The 27859-nt window shown below is 46.9% G+C and overlaps 2 protein-coding genes across 3 annotated transcripts in view; both read right to left on the reverse strand.

Annotated features, from left to right (window-relative positions):
• The window catches only part of NEDD4L (NEDD4 like E3 ubiquitin protein ligase), a 336053-nt gene that overhangs the window by 279861 nt on the left and 28333 nt on the right, over positions 1-27859 (reverse strand). The gene's annotated exons all lie outside the window — the stretch shown is intronic.
• LOC311596144 (large ribosomal subunit protein eL20-like) lies at positions 9068-10863 on the reverse strand. The gene has a single exon (XM_084779354.1). The coding sequence runs from the start codon at positions 10483-10485 to the stop codon at positions 10093-10095; it is 393 nt and encodes a 130-aa protein (XP_084635480.1). The 5' UTR covers positions 10486-10863; the 3' UTR covers positions 9068-10092.

Raw genomic sequence — 27859 nt, forward strand, 5'->3', positions numbered from 1 at the left:
TGTGCCAGCCCAGACAACAATCCAGTGCTAGAACCTTCCATGCACTACGCATGCCTTAAGCAGCCAGGAAGTGTGATTCCCCTCTTGCCTTTGAGAAGGTTTATATGAGAAATTGCTAGGTGACAGAGCTGGCACTTAAATCCCAGCCTTTCATCTCTGCCACACCACAATGTGTTCATTAAAATAATAACAGTATGAAATGAAAGCCTACGTAAGGAGCAAGGAGCTTCATATTGGGAGATTTATTTAAAAACAAACAAACAAACAAACAAACATTAAAACAATTTTAGAGTGAGAGCAAGGAGCCACTTCTAAGGCTCTAACACGAAACTCAAATTCTCTGCCCTGCACTTCACGCCATGATAAGAACTGTATCATGGCCCATTAGGGGTTCTTCTTCATTGTCTTGTTTTTCTGGGTGCCGGGGCCTCGTCCAAGCTGGTAATCAAGTGTTCTACCACTGAGCCACACCTTCAGTCCCAATGGCAGCATACTTATCTGCTCAGCCAACTCAAATGTCAAATAAATACAGGCCAAAACAAAATACTGCTTTCTGGGGGGGTATCATCAAGGAGCTGGGACCATCAGTCTTCACTGTCAACACGCCTGACGGGATGTGGAATTACTGAGATAGGAGGGGTGTGTGTGTGTGTGTGTGTGTGTGTGTGTGTGTGTGTGTGTGTGTGTGTGTGTGTGTGTGTGTTTAGAGAGGTTTAACTGAGTGGGGGAAGACCCACTCTGAATCTAGGTGGTAGCATAGCACGAGATGGGGTCCTAGACTGAACTGGACTGAACAGAAAACAGGAAAAGCCAGCTGAGCGCCAGCATTCGTCGCTGTCTGCCGTCTGACAGCTAACGCGACATAACCGTCGGCCCCTCCCCCCACCGCCACCTCAGTGGAATGCATGCCTGTCCTAGGCATCTGTATTCTGAGCGTGTTCTTCTCACCATACAAATGGACCTTTCCAGACCTTTCCCAGGACCTGGTCCTTTGAAAGTCACTTTCAAACGTCTCGGGGAACAAGCACTCGGCTCCACCAGCTGTGTTTCCAGATGCTGCCTTTTCTCTAATTCTTCCCCGGCTGGTATTCCAGCTGTCAATTCCCACTGCAGCCCTTCTTGTTAATGGCTGACACAGTGCCCCGAAGTCTCCATACACTTAAGTCCCATGCCCCCTCAGAACCCCACAGTGACTGTATTTAGAGACAGATCTCTGAAGAGGGAATCGAGTTCAAATGAGGTGACTAGGGCAGGCCCTAATACAGTAGGACTTCCTTACGGGAAGAGGAAATTTGAAAGCACAGAGGGAAGGTCTAGAGAAGGCAGAAGGAGGGGACGGCCATCTGCCAGTCCAGGACAGAGGACAGAGGAAGCCAAGCCTGCTCACTCTTTGATCTTGGACTTCTAATCTCCAGAAAATACATGTCTGTTGTTTAAGCCACCCAATCTGTGGTCCTTTCTGGTAGTCCTCGCAAAGAATGCACTTCTTAGCCATTCTCCTGCCTTGTCACTCAGTAGAGCAACACAGGGTACAAGGGCTTAGGGGGTCAGGTTTAGCTCCTGCTCCAAATCCCTCTTCCACCACTGACTTTAGGCCACTGGTTAAATGTCTCGCTTTCTCACTACAGACAGAGACCACCCACTCTGCAAGAATGTTTTGGGGATTAATTGTGGCCAGACATTTCTATTGTGCCACATTTCTATCGTTAAGTTTGTTTTTTAAAACGTTTACTCTCCCTGCCAGCCACTCCCCTCAGAACTTGGCGTACATTACATTATTTCATCTTCTAGGATGAGTCCTCCTCATTGGAGCGTTTTTTTGTAGATGAAGAAAGAGAACTCACGCGAGGCTACCCGAATGTCACCAAGAAGTTGGAGGACCAGTCTCCTCCCACAGGCGGCCTGGCCCCAGACTGTACTGCTGACATGCTGAGCCCTCACCCTTTCCACAGCATGGGTTGTGTGTCAAGCTTTCCCTTACTCCTCGGCTGCCAGCCAATCAGTAGGCACTCTACAAAGGCCAGCCTATGAGAGATCCCCACGAGTGGCAGCTCCTGCCCTTCTTGGTACCTTTCCGCAGACCAGTGCTTTTAAGATTATCTTAAAATATTGCAAAGATCAGTTTTAAATGTCAACTTGCCACACCTTAGAATCACCTGACGGTCTCGTTTGAGGAGTTAGTCGTCCAAACCAGGTTGGCCCATGCGCGTGAGGGTCCAGCCCACTGTGGATGACATCATTCCCTGAGCAGGAGGGTCTTGAACTCTATAGTACTGGAGAGAGCTAGCTGAGCAGAAGCAACAGCAAGCAAGCAGTCAAGATGTGTTTGTGCCCAGGTGAGGCCACCTGATACCTGGAGCAGGCCTCAGATGAGGTCAAGATCCCTCCCTCCCTCCTCCTCACCAGACACGCAGCTAGCCAGGAATGAGTTTCTTCCTATGGGGAGAAACAGTCCGGGCTCTGCTGTGGGTGTGCACATCCAGCGGTGGGTGTGTACAATCCAGCTGCAGGGCTTTCTTTACTCACAGCCTGCCCTCGATCTAACTACCTTTGGAAGGCTGGCTGCTAGAGAGAAACGCTGTGCCTTACAAGAGATCCTTCGGCCTGCATGCCAGGCTCTCTCTCACCAACAGCAAGCGCTTTGAAGTCGGCTTTCATGTTTCTTTCATCCAAAAAAGGCACCACCCGAAAGCACACCAGCAACCCTGATAGAGAAAATCTGGATTTATGAGATTTTAGTTTCATAAAATCTAAGATGGAAGCAGAGAGGATGAGCCAATCCTAGGCGGCCAGCTCCACAATAACACACTGGCCTATGAGTGACATCAGGCCATGGTGGGTACTGCCTATCTTTCTTAACCAGGGTCAGAATACGAGTAAAAGAGAGAAGTTAAAAAAAAAAAAAAAGAGAGAAGTTAAAAAAAAAAAAAAAAAGACCGTGGGTGCAAGAAAGAGACAGCTTGGACCAGAACACATTACCAGTGAGTGTAAGCAAAGATTAACTGATTCCCTCGGCAATTTAAAAGATGTAGATTATGATCTTGATTTCCTATTATGTGATACTCATTAACAAGTATTTATTAAGCAATGTGCTTCCAGGTGCCAGCCTCCGGAGTGACTAATGCCTTATCTCCAGGTCTCTATAGTCCCTGCTGGGTAGACACGGGTAAAACAGCTGCAACACAAACATCGCCTGACTCCTGGGACGGCAAGAGAAACTGCAACACACACCACTGAAGACAGCATCAGGTGGAAACTGAAACAGAAAGATGTAGGCCAGGCTGGAGGCACTATGGGTTCGAGACCAGCCTGGGCTACCTGATAAAACCCTTGACCCAAAAGCATAAAAGCAAACAAAAGGCAGTTAGTTATCAAGTGAACGGGTAGCAGAAAATCCCATAAGCATCCTGTGGCACATGATATCATAGTGGCCCATTAGGATATAAGTATCGTCATAGTGTCCTGTGGCACACTGTGCCACCATGGCCCATTAACAAATTCCTGGGTACCAGGTATCTTACCTTTCAGCCCTCATCCTCCTTATAGACAAACTTTCTCGAGCTAAGAGATGCAAGGTCAATATGCAGCAACCAGCCAGTCCTCTGATGCTTCTCTGATGCTGTGCATTCCCTAAAAGCCTGGGTTTTTTACCAAGCCCTAAAGCCTGCTGGACATTACCTCCCCTGTCCTACAAAAAATCGAGGCCATACTAACATAACCACCAGTCAGACCTCCTCCATTTCTAAGGGCAAGCCTAGCACCTTCTCTTCAATAACACATGTCTCTCAGAATGTTCAGTGGCAAAGTGTAGTGTTTGCTGTCTGGAGTGTGTGTGTTAGCTGTCTCACGTGTGTATGGCAGTCCCCAATTAGTCTAGTACTAATGTCATAAAAATGAAACGTAAAACCATCTGAGGAAATATTGGTGGTCATGGGAGAAAACACTGCAATCATTCTTTGACTTGTAAAAATTGTCAAAACATTTTTTAATGTGAATTATAAATGTACAGGAATTTAAAAATGAATGAATGAATGAATGAATGAAAGGAAGAAAGAAAGGAAAGGGAAGGAAAGGGAAATAGTACACTGGTCATTTAACACATTAAGAACAGGGCTGGAGAGAGAGATGGCTCAGAAGAGCCCTTCCTGTTCTTTCAGAGGACCTGATTTTAGTGTTTTGTACCCACATTAGGTGGCTTACAATCACCTGTAAATCCAGCTCCAAGGGATCCCAGGCCTCTGGCCTCTGGCAACATTCCTAACACCCCAAATAGGCAGGCAGACGGGGAGACTGACTCTCTCTCTCTCTCTCTCTCTCTCTCTCTCTCTCTCTCTCTCTCTCAAAATAAATCTAATTTTAAAATGCCTTTAATCCAAGAACTTAGGAGGCAGAGGCAGGCAGATCTCAGATCTCTGTGAGTTGGAGGCCAGCCTGGTCTACAAAGCAAGTCCAGGACAGCCAAGGCTACACAGAGAAACCCTGTCTCAAAAAACCAAAAACAAACAAACAAAATACTGACCAGCCTGGTCTACAAAAACGAGTCCAGGACAGCCAAGGCTACACAGAGAAACCCTGTCTTGAAAAACAAAACAAATAAAAATACACTGAGAATGATAAAGCATTGTGTATCTTTTGAAGTGCATGACTCCTTTACTTGTGGGAAGCGTGCATCTTTTTTCTATCTTGGCAAAAATATCCCTGCTTTAGGGAGAGTGAAATTCAACAGCATTAACAACTTGAAGACGAACAACTTGAAGGATTAGTATTTTCACAACAAGCTAACGCCTCTACTATCTTGACCCAACAGTTTAATACTCCAGAGAGAAATCCTGTGCCCACTCACAGCTATGGCTTGCTCCCTCAGGCCCTGGAAACTACTGCTCTTTGTTCTGTCTCTATAGATGTATCTACTCCAGATATTTCATACAAATAAAACCTTAAAACACGTGACTTTTAGTGTGTGGTTTCCTAAGGTTCTTGTTTTTTACTTTTCTTAGATTTACCTTATTTTACATGTATGAATGTTATGTCTACGTGTAAGTATATGTGCATCAAATGCTTATGGGCCTCAAAAAGCCCCTGGAACTGAACTTAAAAGTGATTGTGATCCCTTCGGTGGGTTCCAGGAACTGGGCCGAGGTCTTCCACAAGAGCAACAAGCGCTCTTAACCACTGAGCCATCTCTCTAGACCTTTAGTATTGCTCTGTTTTGTTTTTTAAGATTTACTTACTTCAGTGTGTGTGTGGCACATGTACCTGTGAGAGTATATACAAAGTAAGTGTGCAGGAACATGTACACTTACTCCTGTACACATATGTATAGGCCAGAAGGGGCCCTGGGGTTTCTCTTCTATTTCTCTCTCCTTATTCCTTTGAGGCAGAGTCCCTTCCTGAACCTGGGGCCTTTCACTTTCTCAGCTAGGCTGGAAGCTAGCACACTTCAATGGTTTTCCCCCCTCTGCCCTTCAATTGGAACTAGCTTCACAGGTTTACGAGGGAGGCCAAGCTTGTTACATGGATGCTCGGCTCCGGTCCTCACAATTGCGCAACGAGCACATTTCCCTGCTGATCCGTCAATCCCGTCCCTGGCTTCTCAGTGTTGGATCATATCTGTAAGGCCTATTCATACTGCAGTACACTAATGCTCCACTTACATAGCTGTGCCTTGACTACTTGTTCGTTATCTCTTCTTCTACCCGCACTGACAACAGATACCTTTTAACTGCTGTGAACAGGACTGTCAGCCATAAATTCCAATAAGCATACATGTCAGCCCTCATGGTTTCTGTGCTGCGAGCCAGCTCTGCATGTCCCTTCACCACTGCCTCCAGGGTCTCCTCCTTCTTCCCTTCTCAGTGACTCTGCCTTGTTTGCATGGATACATCCACTTTCACTGCTTCCCCAAGCTGCGCTGTCTCCAGTGGCCACACTGCCAACTTCCCCATGGTCAGTTGCTTTCTTCCGGAACTCCAAAGAGGCTTAGCTTCACTGGCACCGCTCTCTGCTGCTGTGTGGCAGTCTTTATATCTTTGTCTCGGCTTGTTTGTTTGTTTGTTTGTTTGTTTTGCCTGATGGGGGCCGGGGAGGGGAAGGTCTGCTTTTGTTGTAAGCAGTAGGTGGAATGCCCATAGTACTGGTTAAAAATAATTGATTTACAGATTACGCATACTTCTATAGTGTGAGTCTATGTGAGATTTAGATTGTACTCGGGAACCTGTTACTTTTTAAATAGTTGGCGTGTGTGTATTAGAAGTAAGCAAAGTGAGAGATGTCTAGACATGGGACATGTATATACACACTTCCATATGGAATACTTTGAGGCTAGCTGACGTTTCAAGCAATCACTGGCCACCATTAACAACAAAGACACATGCGTGGGGCGGGCTCATGTCTGTCACCTGCCGTTCATCCTGGAAGCATCCTCCAGTGTCTGCGATTCCAGAGCCACTGTAGGACACACAAGCACACCCTCAGTGCAAGAGACAGCACCTCAACCTTTCTCCCTCACTGTGAGCAGAAACCAAATCACATGACTTTTGGCTGAGCCAAAGGCTGAGCGCCCTGAAGAAACTTTCACTGTCATATTTGCATACCAATGGGGTTTACTTCAGATTTTTAAAAAGAATTATTTTTTGTTTGATTTTTGTCTTTGTTTTTGTTTTTCAAGACGGGTTTCTCTGTGTAGCCCTGGCTGCCCTGGACTTACTTTGTAGACCACGCTGGCCTCGAACTCACAGAGATTCACCTACCTCTGCCTCCCTGAGTGCTAGGACTAAAGGCGTGTGCCACCACTCCTGGTAAAAGGAAGAAATTTTGATGTTAAAATTAGCCCCAAAATTTGGCAGGAGGAAAGTATGATTATTAATTACATATAATTTTTGCCAGGTAATTCAAAGGAGCAGTTGTGTGTGCTTTCTGGTCCTGATCATGTCTTCAGTGTGGGGGTTGCAAAGCAAAGCAATGCCCAGAGAAGGTGCACGCTGGTGTTCTCTAAAGCAAACTTCCTGTGTCCAGATCCTATACACACATGTGACTACAGTTCTCCCAGGCATAAGTACCACCCCTCACAAAATGGGGTTACCACAGGCTTGTGATAAAAGGCAGAAGAAGAAAATGAGATCCCCGATATTACTTCAAAAGGAACCATCAGAGCTTGAAAAAAAAATAGAGAGAAAGGAAAGCAGAGCCCAGCCAGAGAGTATATTTTTTTGACCACAAGGAGTTGGATCTCTGATGTGAGTGAAGACTCAACCAGAAAAAGGGATTAAAGTAGGCCAGAGTTAAGTGGATATACAGAAACCAGCCGAGGAACAATACACCAACGATGCCGCCTCTTGCTTCAAACCTTCCTGGTAGCTTGATCAAAGCGAGGAGATCAATGAATGGTTTTTAACCACCTGCTTCCATATTAATTGTCTTAAACTTCAGTTCATCATGAATAATTTACTCATTTTTCCATGAGCACCTGGTGTGGCACAATGAAAAGAGGAACAGAAAAGCCCTTTCCTCATCTTGGTTCATGGGGGAAACAAAGGCGAACCAACCCAGTGACATCAGAAGCCTGGAAAGGCGCCTCCTATCTGCCTATACTGTGAAGGCACAGCTCAGGAAGGCATCCATCCGTGCACAGGGCTTGCTTTCTCTCCTGCTGCCCTTCCCGCAGTCTGTCTGGCGAGGGGTGTGCAAAGCCCTAATGTGCTCACAGGGACGGCTGCGCGGCAGAAGAGCAGCAGTTCCCTGCTACTCAAATGACACTTGACATGGACTGAAGCCAGAAATGCTTATTGGAAACCTCAGCCCTCGTTATCCAAAACAAAGAGCAGCTCTTTCCATAACCAGGCACTCCACACACCAAATGCAAATGAAGCCAGTAGAACAAACCCCTCATTGAGACCAGGCAGCTTGCGAGGACCTTGTTCTCAGACCAGCCGTTCCCAGGCGCTGAGGACTGCTCATCACCCTCGGTGACACAGCTGGGCGGTCTGAACCTTAGAAAGGTAACACTGCTGACACCCCATTACACAGAGAATGCTGGGGTTCGCTGAGCCCTGTCTCTTTGCTCAATTCCCTCTCTAGGTGGGCTGTGTCAAGCTGCACACTGACGTTTCATGTAAAAGAGCAGGCATGCTCTTTCTGATGCTACTTTGTAAAGCCGTGTCCATACCTCCTTGAGCTATAATCAGCTAACCCCCTTTTTGCTCCTACAAAGGAGTTTCACCCTCCAATAGCCAAGTAAGTGACAACATCATCCATGTAAAAAGTACCCGCAGACAACAGGATTTCGTTTTGGTACAGGGGACTGAGCCTGGGGCTTTATACAGACTAAGCAAGTGCTGGCCTAAGTATGTTTCAACCCTTATCATAAGAGGTGAGTTTGGTGTCATGCGTGGGCATGGAAGAGCATGCGCAGGTCAGAAGACTGTTCTTGCAGGTCTGCCAACGGAAGCCACCTTGACAAAACCCCTCAGCTGGCAATTATCTCCCACTAGCAGGTGACAGAAGTCTTCACACCAGTCTTCATTTTGACTTCTAGCCAAAGACGGCTGCCCAACACCATCGTCACAAGCCATTGCCCAACACCATCATATTCAACTAGAACGGTGATTCTCAACCTGTGGGTCATGACCCCTTTGGGGTTGAACAACCCTTTTTACAGGAGTCGCCTAGGGCCATCAGAAAACATATTTACATTACAATTCATAGCAAGAGCGATATTACAGTTAAGAAGTAGCATCAAGGGGTTAGAGAGATGCCTCAGTGGTTAAGAGCGCTGACTGCTCTCCCAGAGGTCCTGAGTTCAATTCCCAGCCACCACCTGGTGGCTCACAACCATCTATATTGTGATCTGATGGCCTCTTCTTGCCTGCAGGGGTACAAGCAGGTAGACCACTGTATACATAATAAATAAATAAATCTTTTTTTTAAAAAAAAAAGTAGTAACAAAAATAATTTTACAGTTGGGGTCCCCATGACACAAGGAACTGTACTAAAGGGACACAGCATTACAAACATTGAGAATCAGTGAGCTCCACTCCTGAGGCTAATAGGTCTAATGACCAGTGGTGGCCTAGGGATGTGTCCTGCTTGGCGAAACCCCTGCTAGCACCCATTTCCAGTGACACAGAGTAGAAGGTGGGGGAAGCACACATCTTTTTGTCCTGGCTGCCAGGAAACTCAGAACTACCATCTGTCTCAGGAGCTCTGGACACCCATTTCCTGTCCTTTCCTTCCTGGCCCCGTGTTAATCATTTTCATTTTATTGAGCCTCCACGTTTATCAGACACTGCCCCCGAGTATATTGTGAAAGCAGGCAGAGCCTGAGCACGCAGCAGAAATGGGACATGTTAAATACTTCCTTCCTGGGGCGCCTCCTGCTACCCAGGAGCCCTCTCTGCTCCTTCCTCCAGCCTCGGCCTTTAATAAACTTCTCTTCAAGATAAAGCCTTTGTCGTCCCTGACCTTCAATCTTCGGGTTCACTCACAAGACAAGAACCTGAGTTTCTAAGACCCCCCAGCTCCCCGAGAAGGGCTCCATCATTCTCAAAGACACCCAGATATTCCTACTGTGCCTCACGTGCTGGGCCAGGGATAGCAAGCAGGGAGAGACCCTGGCCAATGTTCTGGTTTTCCTGCTCCATCTTGTTTTCAATTCCACCTCTGTCAGCTACAGGCAAGCATGGCCCGCTCTTGCTCGTATTTCTCCCTTTCTTCTGTGCACCCCCCTCCTTAGTAACTCCCCAGGCACTGGGGTTCATGGGTACATTATTTCTTGAGACTTCTTTTGCTATACAAGAGCTCTGCGTGCTGTCTGTCGTCTGTCTGTCTGTCTGTCTGTCTGTCTGTCTGTCTGTCTGCCTTTCAGAGCATTCCTTCTCCCTCTCTTGCTCACTCTCCCCAACGAATCTACAGTACATTTTTCTCTAAAAATAAAATAAAAGCAATGGACTATGACCCATCTTTCTTGAAGCTGATTTTATTTATTTATCTATTTATTTATTTATTTATTGGCACTCTAGTGTTTTATTCAGTGTGTCTCTGGGTCCAGAAGAAGGTGTTGGGCCTCTTGGTGGTGAAGCACGGCTTGTGCTGTCATCACAACACGCGGTGGGCCAGCGGGAATTTGATCTTGGAATCGTGGAACTGCTTGACAGCGGGCCGACGGCATTTGCCAGCTGCAATCTCTTCCACCTTTGTGATCTGGATGGAGTGCGCACAGGCACAGTGCCGGGCACCCATGTCGCAGTAGCACTGGGTGACAGTGCCAGCGGTACTTAGGTCCCGGTACTCTCGGTACATGTTGTGTGTGCCACTGCGGGAGTCATAGCACAGCCAGACGCCAAAGTCCTTTACACAAAGCGGTGACTTCTCAAACACCTGCCCGCAGTACACTATCTCCCCGGACAACTTCTTCATCTTCTTCAGCTGTGACACGAAGTACCAGAAGCAGGACTTGGCCACCACATTGTTGGGTGCAAAGATGTGCATTCGGTACTGCGGTTTTAAATGTTCCTATACTGGGCATGCTACCCAGGGTACAGCCATTAAAGTGTCCCTGCCAGTCCCTCAAACACCTCCTAAATCTCAATACCAAAAACAAAAACAAAAAACAAAAAAACAAACCATCTTTCCTGTTACAGGTCAAGTGTCCCTTGTCCCCAACACTTGGGACAGGAATTATTTCCGATTCAGACTTTTCTGAATTTAGAAATATTTGAACAACATGCTATCCACTGACCATCCCTAATTCAAACCTCTGATCCCCAAACACCCTGAAATCTGAACGGGATGCTCAACCTGTTTAACTAACGTCCAAGCAGGCACACCTCCAGCTTGTGTGGATTGTGCCCTCTGATGATGCTCAGGGAGGTGGCCTTGTTTAATGCATAAGTGAGGCTTCCTTTGCCACCTACACTCCTCGACGGTCACTGGGAAGCACGGAGACTCCCTCTCCCACTCTTAGCAGGAGAACACTAAAAGAATAAAGCTGCTGCCAGGAACACAGCAGACACTCAACAAACGTCAGCTACATACGAGAGAACCCAGGCCTGCTTGTTTCCACCATTCAGAACTAAACCAGAGCATTTAACAAACATTTTATCACAGCAAAATGTGGGCTGGGTGCTGTGATAGAAACAAGGATCCATAAGACAAGACAGGTGCAGCCTCAAAAAAAAAAAAGAAAAAAAAAAAAAGAAAAGAAAGAAAGTAAGAAAAAGAAAAAAGAAAAGAAAAGAAAAAGAAAAAATCTCTGCAAAAGGCCATGTGATTTGTATAACAAAGTCAAAACCTTTAGAATCTGGGCATAAACGTGAACCAGATAGTCAGACCAACCTGAAAAAAAGATCACTTGACAATCATTGGTGTACTCTAATTTGCAACTGGACAGTAAGCGACGTATAGTAACTTTTGCACAAGGAGGCATATAAAACTCACCATATCAAGTTCTACATGGCAAGGCTTTGAGCAGCTCTTGTGAAACAGGAAGTCTGAACCTTATCAGGCAACATGGAGACTAGAGGAGGCCGGCCACCAGAGTAACTTCTGTTTGGGGTTCGCACCCCCAGAGCATCTACACTCAGGCCCCTGCTTGTCCTGCCCACAGTAGTCACCTGATGCTGTCCTCAGTGAGCACCTATTCATACCATGGCTTGGGTCTCCTGACAAAATGTGTGAGAAAGGAGGGATGTCAGCAACCCTTTTTTTCCATGCTGAAAAGTGGAGGCTTAAGGTATGCACAGGCCACTTGCAAACCAGTACGTGCCCTGGCAACCTCTCCATGGCTCCACAGGAAAGCCAGGATGCTTTTGAGAGCTCTGGAAACTGTTGAGAGAATATGGAGGTGGGCCCTGAGATGAGAGGAGAAGATGCTGACGGACACAGTGACTGACACACAGTTTGACGACACTGTAAAATACATGCTACCCCTATGGTGCGGACAAGGAAACTGAGGCACGGAGGGTGCTCATAACTGAAAAACAAAAAAATCTGAACCCAGACAACTGTCGCCAGGGGTTCAAGCTCCTCAAACTATCCCCCCTGTATTCACGGCAGCCCACTCTCAAAGGCCTACAGGTTAAGGAAATGCTGGGCACAAAACAAACAAACAAACAAAACCCAAAACATGGAGAAAGAGAAGTGTCTCCTATCTTGCCTCTTAGGACAGTCTCAACTTCCTGGAGGGACCCATCAGAGTGACTTCTGATGTGGTTAGGACGCCCGGAGCATCTCTATGCCGCCTATGCTTCCGTCCTTCTCACTTCTGCAGACTGATACAAAGGCACCTGACACCAAGGCAGTCCCTAACTGCTGGCCTTCCCAACCAGCTCTCCTGTCATTTCTCCACTTAGCACTCAACCCCCACACTCTCCTCCACATGGCTTAGCACTCAGCCCTTTGCCAGACTCATTGTTTTAACCATTTCCTAGTTAAACTAAGGAGGCGGGTAGTCACTCTCCCAGCAGCTCTATCTTTCTTTCTGCTAAATGTTACATTCACGCATGCAGGCATGCTCACTCCGCAGCCCAGCCTGCCCTGCACCCTCCGATCCTCTGGGGAGCCTCTTACTTCAACCTCTGGTATGCAAATGCTTCCATTCAATCCCCTCTGGCATTCAACGCCACCAGATCAGTATGCAAAACATGCCAGTCCACTTGCATATCTGGTACCGAGGTATCAATTCAGAAGTTAAGGCCCTTTGTTAGGATAAGCCCCAGCTAAGATATTGCTTTGACTGCTCAGAGGATTCCAAGCGGAGGGGATGGCCAGGGCTCTTGGTTCCCTATGTCCTTGACCAATCAAAAGAACTTAGCTGTGCTTTATTAGTTCAACCTAGCACAGGTTTATTTTAGGTTCTCTGTTTATTCCTCCGACGAGCACGATGCTTCCCCACTGGGAAGGGACCTGCTGGCCTGCAAGTGCACGCACACCCTGTGGCCTGGGCGACAGGTCAGAAGGACACTCGGTGGCTCTCTCCCTGTTCTTAACAGCACTCGGAGAGGAGCTGGCACTAAAATATTATTCTGCACAGTAATTGACAACGGTCTCGTTTCTTCCCCACCAGAATAAAGAGGCCACAGAGCTGGAGGGCTGTGTCATAATTTTTGGGAACGAAACGGCCCTCGTGGGTTCACTTTTCTTTTTTTGTAACTGAAGGCAGAATTCCAAACGGCTTCCCTCTTGAGATGGGCTGGCTTGGGCTGAAATGTAATGAAGGGCTGCCTTCAATGCTCAGAAGACCAGAACCTTAAACGCACAATCTGTAAAGAAAGTATCTCCCACATAATCACCTACCCTTCTTTCTTAACCGTTTGCCACAGCTATAAAAGATTTTTGCAAGGCTAAAAAGAATTTGTGTCCCAACATGGCTGCATTCCTCATTTGTGGCCATGTCTGGGCCTGGGGGGGAGGATCAATTGTGGTTTTTTTTTCCATTGTAAAGGGGAAAACCATTATGGTGGTGGAAGCAAGGAGCAGCAGAACCTGCTGAGGTTCCTCATTTTCCCCATAGGGGAAAGTACTGGGGGAGGGGGAGGGGTTTGTTTTAGATATGGTTGATCACAGAATGCCTTAAATCATCAAACCTGCCTGAAGAAGTGGTTCTATACGCAAGGGCCATTAATCCACCATTTCCTGGCACAAAGCTGCTGACTATACAGTGTCTGGACAGAAAAAAAGAAACAAAAAACAAAAACACAGATGGGAGACTTCTCAGCAAAAAAAAAAAAAAGCAAGCCTACCGCCAAAGGAAGAGCCCAAAAATGTTAATCACTTGATATATTGAAAACCTATAGCCTAAAACTCATCACCAGGCAAGGCACTTTTCTGACAGGATATAAGGTATGTTGGCATATTGCTCCCAGTATGAAATAAGAGCAGCTATAGTAATGACCACAGCAAACTGGCAGTGGTGCTCAAGCTTGGTATCAATAAATGCCAAGGACCCCAGCATGAAAGGGTTCCTCTATGTAACCCCTGAGATGGGCTGATCCCTGTGCCCGTTGATTGTATGAGCCCTGGGAGGACCGTGTCTGTTCACTTCCTAGATCCCTCACCATAGAAAGGCAGCTTGGATCCCAGGATGGCCAAAATGCAATCAAGGAAGGAACAAGATTCCAAGGGCAATAAAGGGGGAGTTGATGGTGTACGAACATGAGGGTAAGACAGCGTGTACAGAGGGATGTACCCTGCTAATGGTGACACCTTCAGTGCTAACCGTTGTCTATACTGCTCTAGACGTGCTCAACCTACGGCCCAAGGGATGCCGGCATTCCCAAACAGGTATACATGTTGACAATCACATGACGTTTACATTAACAGATGCCACGTGTTTATGTTGGCTGAAAAAGAAATGGTGCACCAGAAGGAAGGGAAAGTGGTCCCTACTTCAAGAAGGGTCACTGTTCCAGGCCCTCAGTTCCCTGGATAGAGCAACAACGGGCCTCCAGTATAAACACAGGCTTCACTGGGAGGGGAGGACTAACATTTTTGCATAAAAGTCTTACTAGGTGGGGGAGATAAGACTCTTATTTCTTGTCATAGCACAAGCTTTATAGTATTTGATAGAAAGTTTGTTTGTTTGTTTGTTTGTTTGCAACATGGTTACTCTGCATAGGCCAGGTTGTCCTGTAACTCACTTTGTTAGAGCAGGCTGGCCTAGAACTTAAAGATTCACTTGCCTCTGCCTCAGGGCTGGGATTAAAGTGTTTTAAGTGTTCTTTATAGGCACTCTGCGAAGGAAAGCAAATGCCATACAGCCTACACCTTTCTCTCGTGGAAGTCTGACACCCCTGACCTCAACCTGAGTCACCCCCAAACTGCCCCTGTGCAGCCTGGCCCTGAGCCCAGCCAGCCCACGCAGCACAGTAGGAAAGAAGTCATCGCCTGAGCAGGGGAAGATGAGGAGAGGACCAGGGAAAGATGGGAGCAGTTGTCTACCGGGCCTGCGCCACAGTTACAGAGAGGGAAATGGACAAAAGCCAAACTAGGGGCCTAGGTCCATGGAAAGGCTTTGTAAGCTGCAACAAGAAACGAAATTTAAGTATGCTGATGGTGGACAGCGCTTGCTTGTGTCTGTGGCCATAAAACCATGAGGAGGAAGGGGCTGGGGTTGCAAGAAACTCCAGACCTGCCTCAACTACCTCAGGTGCTTTATTCAGTCTATGGAGGGAGGGAGGGAGGGAGGGAGGGACTTGTGCATCTTGGATAAACACTCTATCACTAAGCTGCACCTCCAGTCTCCCATGTCCTTTTTTAATGTCTAGTATTCCTTCCATATAAACAATTTTTAAAAATGGGTTCCAAGCCAGTTGTGGTGGCCCAATCCTTTAATCCCAGTACTACAGAGGCAGAGGCAGGCAGATCTTTGTGAATTTGAGGCCAGCCTGGTCCACAAAGAGAGTTCAGGACAGCCAAGGCTGTTACACAGAGAAATGCTGTCTCGAAAAATCCAAAAGAAAAAAAAAAGGTTCCGATTCAATAACAGTGACTGTAATTTCTCTGTTCTGGGCCTTCTCCATCACTCTTTCCATAACCTTCAGACAATTCCCTTTCAGTGTAGAACACAGTATTTAGACAGCTGATGAGAATTCTCTTCCTCTACCACAAACGATGTCACCGTGGTCAAGTGACACATAAGGCCAGGCCACAGAGCTGCATCCCAAGAGAATTATAAGCCTCATCACACAACAAAATTTCCAGTGAACTCTCACTGTGAAACAAACATAGACCCATGATGGAGAGTGCCCAGCCTCCTGATGGGAGGGATGGCAAGTCATAGACACACTCTCACACCCATAAATACACACTCACACACCCACACATATACACACACTCACATACATATACATGCATACACTCACACATACTCACACTCACACACACTTACATACACTCACACATACTCTTACACACATATACACACATATACTCTCACATAGTCTTACACACATACACACACACACACACACACACACACACACACACTGACTTCCTCCCTGACCTGGCTAGCTCTTACAAGGTACTTATTGACGGACTTTGACAGACTGGAAGGCTGAGTAAGAACGAGTAGTTAACATACATTTCTCATTTTTACCAAACAGCTTTCAATTTTTCAAGATGCCTGTGAGATTAATACTTCTTGAAATACTCCATGTTTGATATCCAGGAAAAATAAATTCTAATTTTATATATAGCAAAGCACACACTCCCAAAACCTTCCCTGAAGTGTCCTTTCTTTCCTTTCTGTCTGTCTTTCTTCTTCCTTCTTTCCTTCCTTTTTTCTTTTTTGGCATGACTATCACTCACATTATTACTTTAATAATGAAACCACATATAAGGGTAAAATAGTGTTAGGGAAGAAAATTACAGACTGGTATTTTGCTTGTAGAATAAAAGTCAGAATTTTTTATTTCCCTTTCAAATCTGTGATTCTTAAACTGCACAGAAATTGGATTTAGGCCATAGGCACTTCTGTGCTTTGAAAAGTTCTCTAGATCACAAAAGCTCTGTCTCTACCTCAGAGCAAGACTGCAGCTCACACCCATTCATTCTCACACTCCTCACAGACCTCCGGTACTTCTGAAGTGGCTCCATTTATTCCTGGCCTATTAATCCTTCCCTGTCTGTTCAATGACTTCCGCTATGCCCCATGGCATTTCATGCCCCACCACACCCACTGTATTCTCAATTTCATAGTCACTCAGCAACTTCTCTCCATTCTATATAATCTCTGCATCCACAACTGGGAAATTACACACATACTGGACTCCAGCATGCTACCTCTAGAACTCCAGCATCCCACCTCTAGGACTCCAGCATCCTACCTCTAGGACTCCAGCATCTCACCTCTAGGACTCCAGTATCCCACCTCTAGGACCCCCACATCCCACCTCTAGGACTCCAGCATCCCACCTCTAGGACTCCAGCATCCCACCTCTAGGACTCCAGCATCCCACCTCTAGGACTCCAGCATCCCACCTCTAGGACTCCAGCATCCCACCTCTAGGACTCCAGCATCCCACCTCTAGGACTCCAGCATCCTACCTCTAGGACTCCAGCATCCTACCTCTAGGACTCCAGTATCCCACCTCTAGGACCCCCACATCCCACCTCTAGGACTCCAGCATCCTACCTCTAGGACTCCAGCATCCCACCTCTAGGCCTCCAGCATCCCACCTCTAGGACTCCAGCATCCCACCTCTAGGACTCCAGCCTCCCACCTCTAGGACTCCAGCATCCCACCTCTAGGACTCCAGCCTCCCACCTCTAGGACTCCAGCCTCCCACCTCTATGTCACATGCAAAGCGAGAGTCTACACTGCTTGCTGTCTGCATTTCTACCTCCTCCCCTCCTATACTGCTAATGTCTCCTAGTTACTTAGATATCCCAATCTGAAAGGAGGGTGTGAGTGGCAAGAATTAGAGGCTTTTCTGACCGGATCTTTCCCGTGCCTCTTCACCTTTTACCTCTATTGTTACTTTTTTTCTTCCACTGATGGCTCGGAGCCTTGACTCCCATATATGCCAGGCAAGTTTTCGGCCACTGAACTATATCCCCAGCCCTCTTTTTACTTTGGCCTTACTAAGTTACCCATGTTAGCTTGAAATGTGCAACCATGCTGCCTTGGCCTCCAGAGTATCTGAGATCAAAACTGTGAACCACCAGCCCTCACTTAACTTAGCTCTTAAGGGCTTGTTTGCCACACTTGGGATGGACACAGGGCTACAAAGAGCACCTAATAGGGAGTGACAGAATCATGAGTTCCAACACGTGTCATCCTACATTGGAGCCCCTAAAACACATAAATGGGGTAGAGGGTACAAACTACCTCCCAAGGCATGCCTGGCTCCAATTGCTAAAGTGGGGATGAGTCCATAGCAATATACAGTAAACAACATGAATGACATCATTACATGTGTGTTTACACGGACAAATCTCATGCCATAGCGTGTTAGCAGAACAATTAACTCAAAGCCTAAGATGCTCCAAAGCCTGAACTCTGCCTACCAAGATGGGCTGGAAAGTTCTGGAACAATTCCTCCATCACTGTGTCAAACCGGGGTCACTACACTTCAAGAAAGACACATAGCAACTGGCGCATCATTTATAGAGAATAGTAAAGGTGGTAAAGGGTCCTGGTGTGGTAGGAGATGGGAGATGCGAGGGTCTCAAAGACTGCCATGAGAACTCAGGGTCACAGCTGCTCCTTTGGGTTTATAGTGAAATTAAGGCGGGTGGGCAACACGTAAAATGTGACAGATACACCTCATAACGAGAGAGATGGTAAGAATGAGTTATTGGACAGCAAGGACATGCCGCCATCGGTTCTTTGGAGAGGTCATCTGTGGGGACTCCAGACAAGGAGACGTTCCAGCTCTCATCCATGCTGAGAGTCTGCTACCAGTCAGCGTATTCTCAAACAGCGTGCCTCTCTATGAAAGATGTTCTATGGAAAGGACAAGAGACAACATCCCCCCCCAAAAAATCTCACCTGCACATTCAATAAAACATATCACAGGTGTTAATGTCAATGATAGGAAAGGGTGGTTGGCTTTAAAATGAAATAAAATTCTTTTTGAGACAAGGTCTCATTATGTAGCTCTGGCTGGCCTGAAACTCTGTAGGTAGACTAGGCTGGCCTACAACTCAGAGATCCACCTGCCTCTGCCTCCCAAGTACTGGGATTAAAGGTGTCTAACATCACACCCAGTCCAACCAAAACTCTTTAAGGTTTTAATAGATTGTATTATACAGCAGCATAGGCTTTTGAGCCCCATACCAACCTTAGCAACACTGTCTTTTACTGAGCCTCTGAACTTTCCACATAGAGTATTTATGGCCAGGGTTATGGGTCAAGAACAAAAACACTCAAAAATGTCACAAAAGACCAACCTCTGCCCATGCCTAAACTCTTTTTAAGATATTAAGGATACAGACACAGAGTGGGAAAATCATATGTGCAACGTGAGAAGATGGGCACCAAAAAACCAGGGATATGGGTCAAGAGCAGAAACGCCCAAAAATAATCACAAAAGACCAATCTCTGCCCATCCCTAAACTCCTCCTACCTGAGAATGCAGCTGCAGGAGGAGACAGGGCCTTTCAATTTGTAATTAGCATCAAGTTGCAAACAACATCACCAAAGCAGGCCTGATTCCAGTAGGTCTCTGCCTCTCTACAAGGATATTAAGGATACAGACACACAGTGGGAAAATCATATGCGCAATGGGGGGAGATGGACACCAACAAACCAGGGAGAGAAACACAGAAGCAAACAGGACCACACCTTGACATTGAGTTCCTAGCCTCCTGAACTGTCAGTAAACAGAAACTTGTCCCTTACGCCACCCAGGCTGTGGCATCCTGATAGGACAGGCCTAGCTCGAAGACTCTGTTCTGATCGATACTGCATAGCCCATCCCACTTTGGTCCCTACGAGGTAAAGTGAAAGCCATTTGAACCCAGGGCCTCCCAAGAGTCCGTTGCCTCTCCAAATCCACTCATCTTCCTGTCTCATGCACTGCCATCAAGCACGCCCCCCAAGCCCTCATGAGCTGCACTTTGGTCAAATAGAATTAGAAGCAAACCCTGAACGAACAGGGAGGCAACGCTTTCTGAGACCACAACTTGCACAGACACCCAAGAACAGACAAGCATTCTCCAACTTGTAGGCTGCAGCTGCAGGGACACACGGACCTGCTGAACCCATCTAAGCGCCTGCAATGGTGTGAGGCAAGCAAGCTGTGGTGGATGAGTAGCTAGGGAGTTGGAAAATCCCTGTGCCCCCCCCCCCCCCACATAAACTGCAACACCTCACAGGGAAGTACTGAGTGACTGAGAATATAAATATGCCAGTCAGTCAGGTCGATGCAATTACCACACTGGAACCACAAGTTTCACTCAGCTTCCCTCACAGCCAGGGCAACCATGGAAACCCAGCCGTACTTACACAAGAAGGGGGTGGGGCACTTCTCTAAACACCTTATAGTATGGGCATCGAATAATAAAAGAAATGCCCCCAGGTACGTTTACACAAAATGCAACAACAGAGTTGTTAGTGTTTTCAGGCGGCACAGTTTAATAACAGTAGATGATATGTAAACTGTCTAGCAACCGCAGCTGAAGGTCACAGCAGACATAGGGCTGTCAGTAAGGTGAGCCAATAGCACAAGTTTTATAGCACTGTAGTATGTCACAGCCACGTATTAGGTATGCCATTTGAACATGAGCACGTTAGATTGGCCTCGATTTGTTCCATATACACTGTGTACATGTAGTGAAATAGCACACTGTATGCTCATAAACATGCAACTACTACACTATACGTGAATCAAAAGATTTCCGGAACTTTGGAGGTGGCGCAAGTGTGGTTTTCTACTAAGATTTATTTCGTTTTAGTTGTGTGTGTGTGTGTGTGTGTGTGTGTGTGTGTGTGTGTACACATCTACTATGTGTGTGGGTGGTTTCCAAGGGAGCCACCTGATGTATGTTCTAGGAACCAAGCTCAGGTCCCCCAAAGAGCAGTGAGCTCTCCTAAGTACTGAGTATCTCTCCAGCCCCAGAGGTGAGAGTTTTAACTACCCTGACATTATCCGCATACGATGAACAATGGATTGATATATACTTACTCAAAAGTATGCGCATATAAAAAGAAAAGATTCAAGAGCTTAAGTTTTTAAGCTAAAACTTTAAAGTGCTTCAGGGGGCCATCCAGGCAAGCAAAAAGGCACCTAGGAGCTCAGGGTGCTGCTGTCAGCAGTGTCAGCCAAATGCCAACTCGGAGGTGCCTTGTCCTGGGGGAAGCAGTGGATGTAGCTTTTGTAGTAAAGATGCATAAGCAAGACTGGTTGGAAGCAGACTGAGCTGTCGCACAGCTGGTCGAGGCTCATTGAAAACGATACAGATGTGGCATAGCGAGTGCTAGCGAAGAAGCAAACATTGGAGCTGTGTGCCACACTGTCTTCGCTGGAGCTGTGGGCCACACTGTCTTCGCTGGAGCTGTGCGTGTGCCACACTGTCTTACATAATACACCAGTTATACACTTTCCCCAAAGCCATGTGATGGAGTTTCAAGAGTAGCCCTCCTCTAATTGCCTTGGATTAAAAAATGCTTTTCTCAGTAGAAAATCCATGGAAGCCAACCCAAAGCCTGGGTTACACTAAAACTACACTGGCCATGTGATCAGTATGTTTGATGTAGCAGAACAAACCAAGAATAAAATAATAGGGAAGGGACTAAAACTTTGGGCTCAAGAATTCTTCTATACAGTTTCAGAAAGCAACAGTTTGGGGCTGGGGAAATGTGCTCAACCGTCAAAGGGCTGAGCAGAAGGTCTAATTCCCCACGGATCATATATAAAATAAAAGACATTCTAAGAAGCCAGTGCAGGCTTGTAGTCCCCGGGGCTGGGAAAGCTGAGACAGGAGGATCCCCGGGGGGAGGGGGGGGCTTGCTAACTAGCCAAGTCAACCTCCTTGATGAGTTCTAGGCCAATGAGAGACCCCGGCCCGGAAAAGGAAGCAGAAGGCACCTGAGGATGTCCTCTGGCTTGTTCGGGTACCTGCACACACACACATACACCCAAACATGCAAGCCTAGCACACATATGTGCATATGTACAGAAATTGGCCTCTTAGATGAGTCATACCTTCAAATGATCCAAAAATACCCACTGGAAGACACACTGCTCCAATGTCCCTCTCTCATCTCGGTCTCGGGGTCTCTTTGCTGCCTTTCCTTTGCGCACCTCCCACCCACTCCCACCCCCCCACTCCGGAACCCATGGCTGCTCAGTTCTTAGGAATTCTTCCAAAGTCTTCCTTGAAGATACAAGCAACTATGAAAACCTCCCTTCCCTCCAACTGGCCGCTGTATCTGAGAAAGCTAGACAGCTTAGTGAGCCGGCCACCCCACGACCATCCTTTACAAAGGTCTGGGTGACAGGCATTCTACAGAACCCAGAGAAGCTCCAGCCAAGAGTTTTTAGTTGCTTGCAAGTCAAGATGGCATACACAGGAAACACAGCTGAAACTTGAATATCTGAGCAAACTGGGCTGGAACCAAGGAAGAACACCCCCCATGTTCTAATGCTTCTAAATAAGGTAAAACACAAAATAATAATTAGCAGGGATCCCGCCATCTGCTGGCCAAGCAGCCAGCTGTAAAATCTGTACAATCTGAGCCAACGCCAATGATTAACAAGCACATTTGTCTCTTCAACCTCCAGTTCGGCGGGGTCCTGAAATTTCTCTTAGGAGAATCTGTGGTTAATTAGCATAAAATATTCTTCTCTTAACAAGGGAAGAGATGACTAGCTCTGTAGAGTCAGCTCAGAGGACAGATGCTGTGCCGATTGGTAATTAATTCAGGACCAGTAAGACTTTGTGAACCATGTCAGCGGCGGGGCTTCAGGTTCATTTACCAAATGTCCATGTGAGATGCAGGCTTCGGGTGACATCCTCTTAAACACCCTAGCTCCAAGCCATGAGCATACTTTGCCTCTGCAAGGTCTCCAAGGCTTCTGCTTCCTGTTTGCCCAAGCATCTTGTGCCTCTGACCCTAGCTTTCCAGCCTCCTCTATTAGTCGACACCCCAGACCTCCAGGAACTCGTTTTTTGCTTTTTCTGCTTCGATGATGTCACCCTCAGTCCAGTGTCCCCAGGTCTACCCCCAACCCCAACAGGCTCCATAATGGCTCGCCATAGACTGGAGCGCCACATCCTCACTGTTGCCTGGCATGCTGCCCTCCACCCTTGCACACTGCTGCCCAGATTTCCCCTGCCTGGATTAGGTTCTCACAGAGACAGACTCCTGTAATGGCGAGATTTAACATCTGGCCCCACCCCCCCAGAGAAAGTCCTAGCCCCACTACCTCAAATGTGACTGTATTTGCAGACTTTTAAAGAGGTTAGGTTAAAAAGAGATCATTGAAGTGGGCCCCTATCCAACATGACTGACCGCATTCACAGAAAGAACAGAATGCGGACTCATCAAAAGACCAGGATGTATGTCTACAAAGAGACCTCCTGAGGACATGGTGAGAAGGCAGCTACCTACATGCCAAGGAGACGGAGCTGGAAAGATCCTGTGACCCCTGCAGAACTGCGAGAGCACAGCTTTTTGCTGTCTAAGCTTCTGGCATGGCATTTTGCTATGGCAGCCATAGTGAACTAGTAACAGAGCTGCCCTTACCTTCCTTCCACAATGCCACAGCTCCCTCACAGCCGCTCTGCAGTACAGTCACATCAGACAATGCGATCCCGTGAAAGCTACAAGAGAACTTGAGGCTGTACAATCAGATAATTTTGGAAAAAGTTCACCGCCCCGGGGGAAGGTTCGTCTCATCAGCAGTTGCCACCACTACCCCACCCTAAATAGCCACTGGTCTGCCTTCTGTCTCTCTGGGAGTCCCGGACATCACCACTAAGGCTGCAGCTATCTCTTCTTGTCCCTTTGGACTTGCCTATTGTGGATGTTTCCTGTCAGCGGGCTCACACGCCACACATCCTTATGACTGGTTGCACCACTCCATTCCTTAACGAAAGGCTCAGGAGAGTTCGTGGTACAGACACACAGTGTTCTGTTCGCGCTCATCGGTTAAAGAGCATCTGGGCTGTTTCCACCTGAGTCCAAAGTCACACTTCCATCTTACAGCTTGGATACCGCACGCAGACTTTGTTGTCTCAAAATGCCACAGGATATAATCAACAGGATAAACATCTCACTCTATACTATCACAGAGTGAGCTGTGGGTATTGTATTCATAGCATGACCCACTGCAGCAATTTCAACACACACACACACACACACACACACACAATTATTTGCATCTTTCTCTGCAAGGCTTTCCGTTCAGTCAATAATCGCCAAGCCCCCTGCTCTTCTGCAGCGCAACACTAGGTCTGCACATGCCATTAGCAGCACAGACATATACCTCTGTAAGGCTTGACCTATTAAGACTGCTATTTTGGGCTGGAGAGATATCTTAGTGAGTAAAGTGCCTACTGTGCAAGACCGAGAACCTGAGTTTGGAGCCCCAGTGTCCACAGAAACTTGATGCCGTCGCATGCATCTGCAATCTGGGTGTTCCTACAGTGAGATAGGAGGTGCTTGACGTGCACCGGGGTGAACACCAGAGAGCCTGTCTCAAACAGGGTAGAACATAAGAACCCATACCCACAGTTGTCCTCTAATGTCCACACATGCGCCAGACACATACACATGTGCACACTCATGCATACACACATGTCATACACACAGATACATACACCAAGATGAAAAAAAAAAGATTTCTACTTAGAATCCAAACTCCTGACAAAAATGTTCCACCCTTTTGAGTCATTCCAAGAAACTGACAGGGGGCGGGAGAGATGGCTCAGAGGTTAAGAGCATGGTCTGTTCTTCCAAAGGTCCTGAGTTCAAGTCCCAGCAACCACATGGTGGCTCACAACCATCTATAATGAGATCTGGTGCCCTCTTCTGGCGTGCAGACATACATGCGGGCAGAATACTGCTTAAATAATAATAAATAAATAAACCTTAAGAAAACCAAAGAAGCCAAATGGTGGTGGCCCATGCCTTTAATCCCAGCACTCAGGTGGCAGAAGCAGATAGAGCTCTGTGAGTTAGAGACCAGCTTGGTCTACAAAGTTAGTCCAGGACAGCCAAGGCTACACAGGGAAACCTTGTCTCAAAAAAAAAAAAAAAAAAAAAAAAAAAAAAGGAGAGAAACTGACAACAAGAGATCTTTTAAAAGAAAGAATAAAACGATGCCTCACAAAATGGAAGTGTTTGCACTGCTTATGTTTATTAAAACTTTTTTAAAATGATTTTATAATTTAAAAGGCAGCAGAAATGCACCCAATATGCCAAGAATATTTATTAGAAAATAGAACTGGAAGCAGGCCATAGATTAAAGTTGCATGCCTTTAGTCCTAGCACTCGGTAGGCAGAGGAAGGCAGGTCTCTGTGAGTTCAAGGCCAGCCTGGTCTACAAAGCTAGTCCAGGACATCCAAGGCTGTTACAAAGAGAAACCCTGCCTTGGAAAAAAACAAAACAAAACAAAAAACAAAAAAACTTCAAGTTGCATCTTTAATCCCGAGTTCAAGGCCAGCCTGGTCTACAAAGCTAGTCCAGGACATCCAAGGCTGTTACAAAGAGAAACCCTGCCTTGGAAAAAAACAAAACAAAACAAAAAACAAAAAAACTTCAAGTTGCATCTTTAATCCCGGTAATCACTCCTTCCTAAAACAACAGAAATGTTTTTCTTTCACTCTAAAACAAAACACACAGCCCTGTCAACTGTAATGAGAAATAATTAGATCGGGTCATTACAACCCGCTGGAAAGAAGGTGTGCTTAGGCACAGGTAACCTGAATTCTATGCAAAACACATTTGCTAGGGAGAAACTGCTGGCAAGATCAGACAGCTCAGCACAGAGTCAGCCAACTCTATTTTTTCATTGGAAATATCTTTTGGGGGTAGGCTAGAGAGACGGCTCGGTGATTAAGAGCACTGCTCTTCCAGAGGACCTGGGTTCGGTTCCCACATGGGCTCTCACAAGTATCCATAACACCCTCACACAGACATACACGCAGGGAAGACACCAATGCACATGAAGAGAAATAGTCATTAAGAAGGAAAGAAATTATCTTTTTTTTCATACAATATGTTCTGATCACAGTTTCCCCTCCCTTATCTAGTCAATCAACTCTTTTTTTTTCCCCCATGATAATTAAGTGTTCTGACCCAGGGAGAGTGCAACCACAAGGGTTCAGAGGCGTAAACACACACACACACACACACACACACACACGCACACACACGCACACACGCACACACATACATATACACAAGCACGCACACACGCACACATACGTGCGTACCCACAGACACACACACACACTCAGAGAGACACACGTGCACAGGACATACACATGACCTCTCCTGCTCCCCAAGGAAGCCTTGTTCTGGGGAGCTAGTGAGTTGCTCTGGGGAGAATAAAGGGACAACAGTAGTTGTTCCAGGTCCACACTGCCAGCGCAAGTCAGCCAGCAGGTCTGTCACAAGGCAGACCTTTAGCTTACCTGTGGGTTCTCACATTCACTCCGCTGCCCTACCTAGATAATAAAGCGGTGTTCTTTCACCTTCTCCTTGGAAGTCTGTGGTTCAAAGGAACAAAACCCACTCCCCACTGAGAACCGTCGGGTGTATGCTATGGGCCTTGGGATTGGATCCTAGGAATAAAGAATTTTTCTTGGTCTCTACAGTAAGGTGGGATGTTTGTTTATTTGTTTTTGTTGTTGTTGTTGTTCTCCCCCCCCCCCCGTTGATTTGGGCCCACAAATGATCCAGGAAGGGACTCAAACTTAACGAAAATAGGTAGCTCCCCATCTTCCCAGACCAATACTGTCTCCAGGGATGAGATGTCTATCAGAAACACTCCTGTTGTACTGCCCATCCCAAAGCTACAAGCTATACCTCAGAACCCAAAGACTCAAAGGTTATGATGGCAAGCCCAAAGCTGGGACCAGAGCTTCAACTTTGAATGAGGGACTGTTCACGTGGATCGACTGTGCACACTTCAGAGCTGGTGCCTGGGACCCTGTGCAGGGGAACTTCTCACCTAAAGGGACTCCCACAGATGCACTGGGGTCCCATCCCACCTCACAATGCCTCACTATCCACCCTTCTTCCCGTTCACTGACACTTCCTTCAGAATTTTAAGGATTTATTTTATTTTAATTTTATGTGCACAGGTGTTTTGCCTGCATGTATGCCTGGAGCAATGACTTGCCAACTTGTTCTAGCTACTGCTGAGCGAGCAGTTGCCATTGGAAGTGTGTCAACTCTAGGTGTGATCATCCTGTATCTTTGGGCTAACTACTCGTTAATGCCTCTCAATGGGGTTTCTTTCATTTTTCCCTATCTACCAAGAATATGGTATCTGGACCATTGAGTCTTGTCAGCATTATGCGGCGTGGACATGCAGCTTTCAGGAGAATGGACTTCGGCAACCGGAATGACAGCAGCTATGAGTGTGGGGATAGCCGTCATAAGCAGGCGCACACATACAGCCTCCTTTAGCAAACGCAGAGGGCTCAACTGTGTTGCGGGCCCTGACCGCAGGATTGCAGGAGTCATAACACCCTACGAGGAAGGTCCTGCTCTAGTCCCCCTTACATAGATGAAGAAACTGAGGCTGGAGAAGGCCAGGATTTGCCCAGCTCAAGGCTGAGAAGTGACGCATCTCGGGAGGATAAAGGCAGCCTGCCTCTGAACACCTGAGTCTCCTCTACTTTCTTGCCTGGCGTCCTACAGAGAGCTGCTGAGCTGTGACTGGGGTGGGGGTGGGGGTGGGGGTGCATAGAGTTGAGGGTAGCCTTGGGGGGGTGCATGGAACTGCAGGAGCAGTTTTGGGGTGGACGGAGTCATGTCACTTCTTTTTTTAAGTTGTTTTGTCGTTGGGGTTTTGTTTTTTGTTTTTAATTCTTTTCTTCCTGTTTGGGTAAGGTCTAAAGTTCTGATGGGAGGAGCTGGATGGAGCACTAGCTGCAGATCCAGGTTAGATTCCCAGCACCCACACTTTGCTGTACTAAGGCCTCAAGTAGCGGCCACATGCAGCCCCAAACGCTTTCTCCACCAGGAAGGGAAGCACTTAGTACCTGCACTGCACAGCGAATGTCCAGCACACCGGTCCATTCTGTCCCACATAATCTTTCCAAAGCCAAGTGGAGCTGCAACTTTTTCTCAACAACAGACATGAGACAAAGCCAATCATCCAGCAATTAAGGCCATTTCCACTCAACCCAACCCAGCAGTCATCTTTCCTGCCATGTGGTCCCACAAGGTCCCCAAATCAA

Source organism: Acomys minous (assembly GCF_964271855.1).
Source record: "Acomys minous genome assembly, chromosome: 4".
Lineage (NCBI taxonomy): Eukaryota > Metazoa > Chordata > Mammalia > Rodentia > Muridae > Acomys > Acomys minous.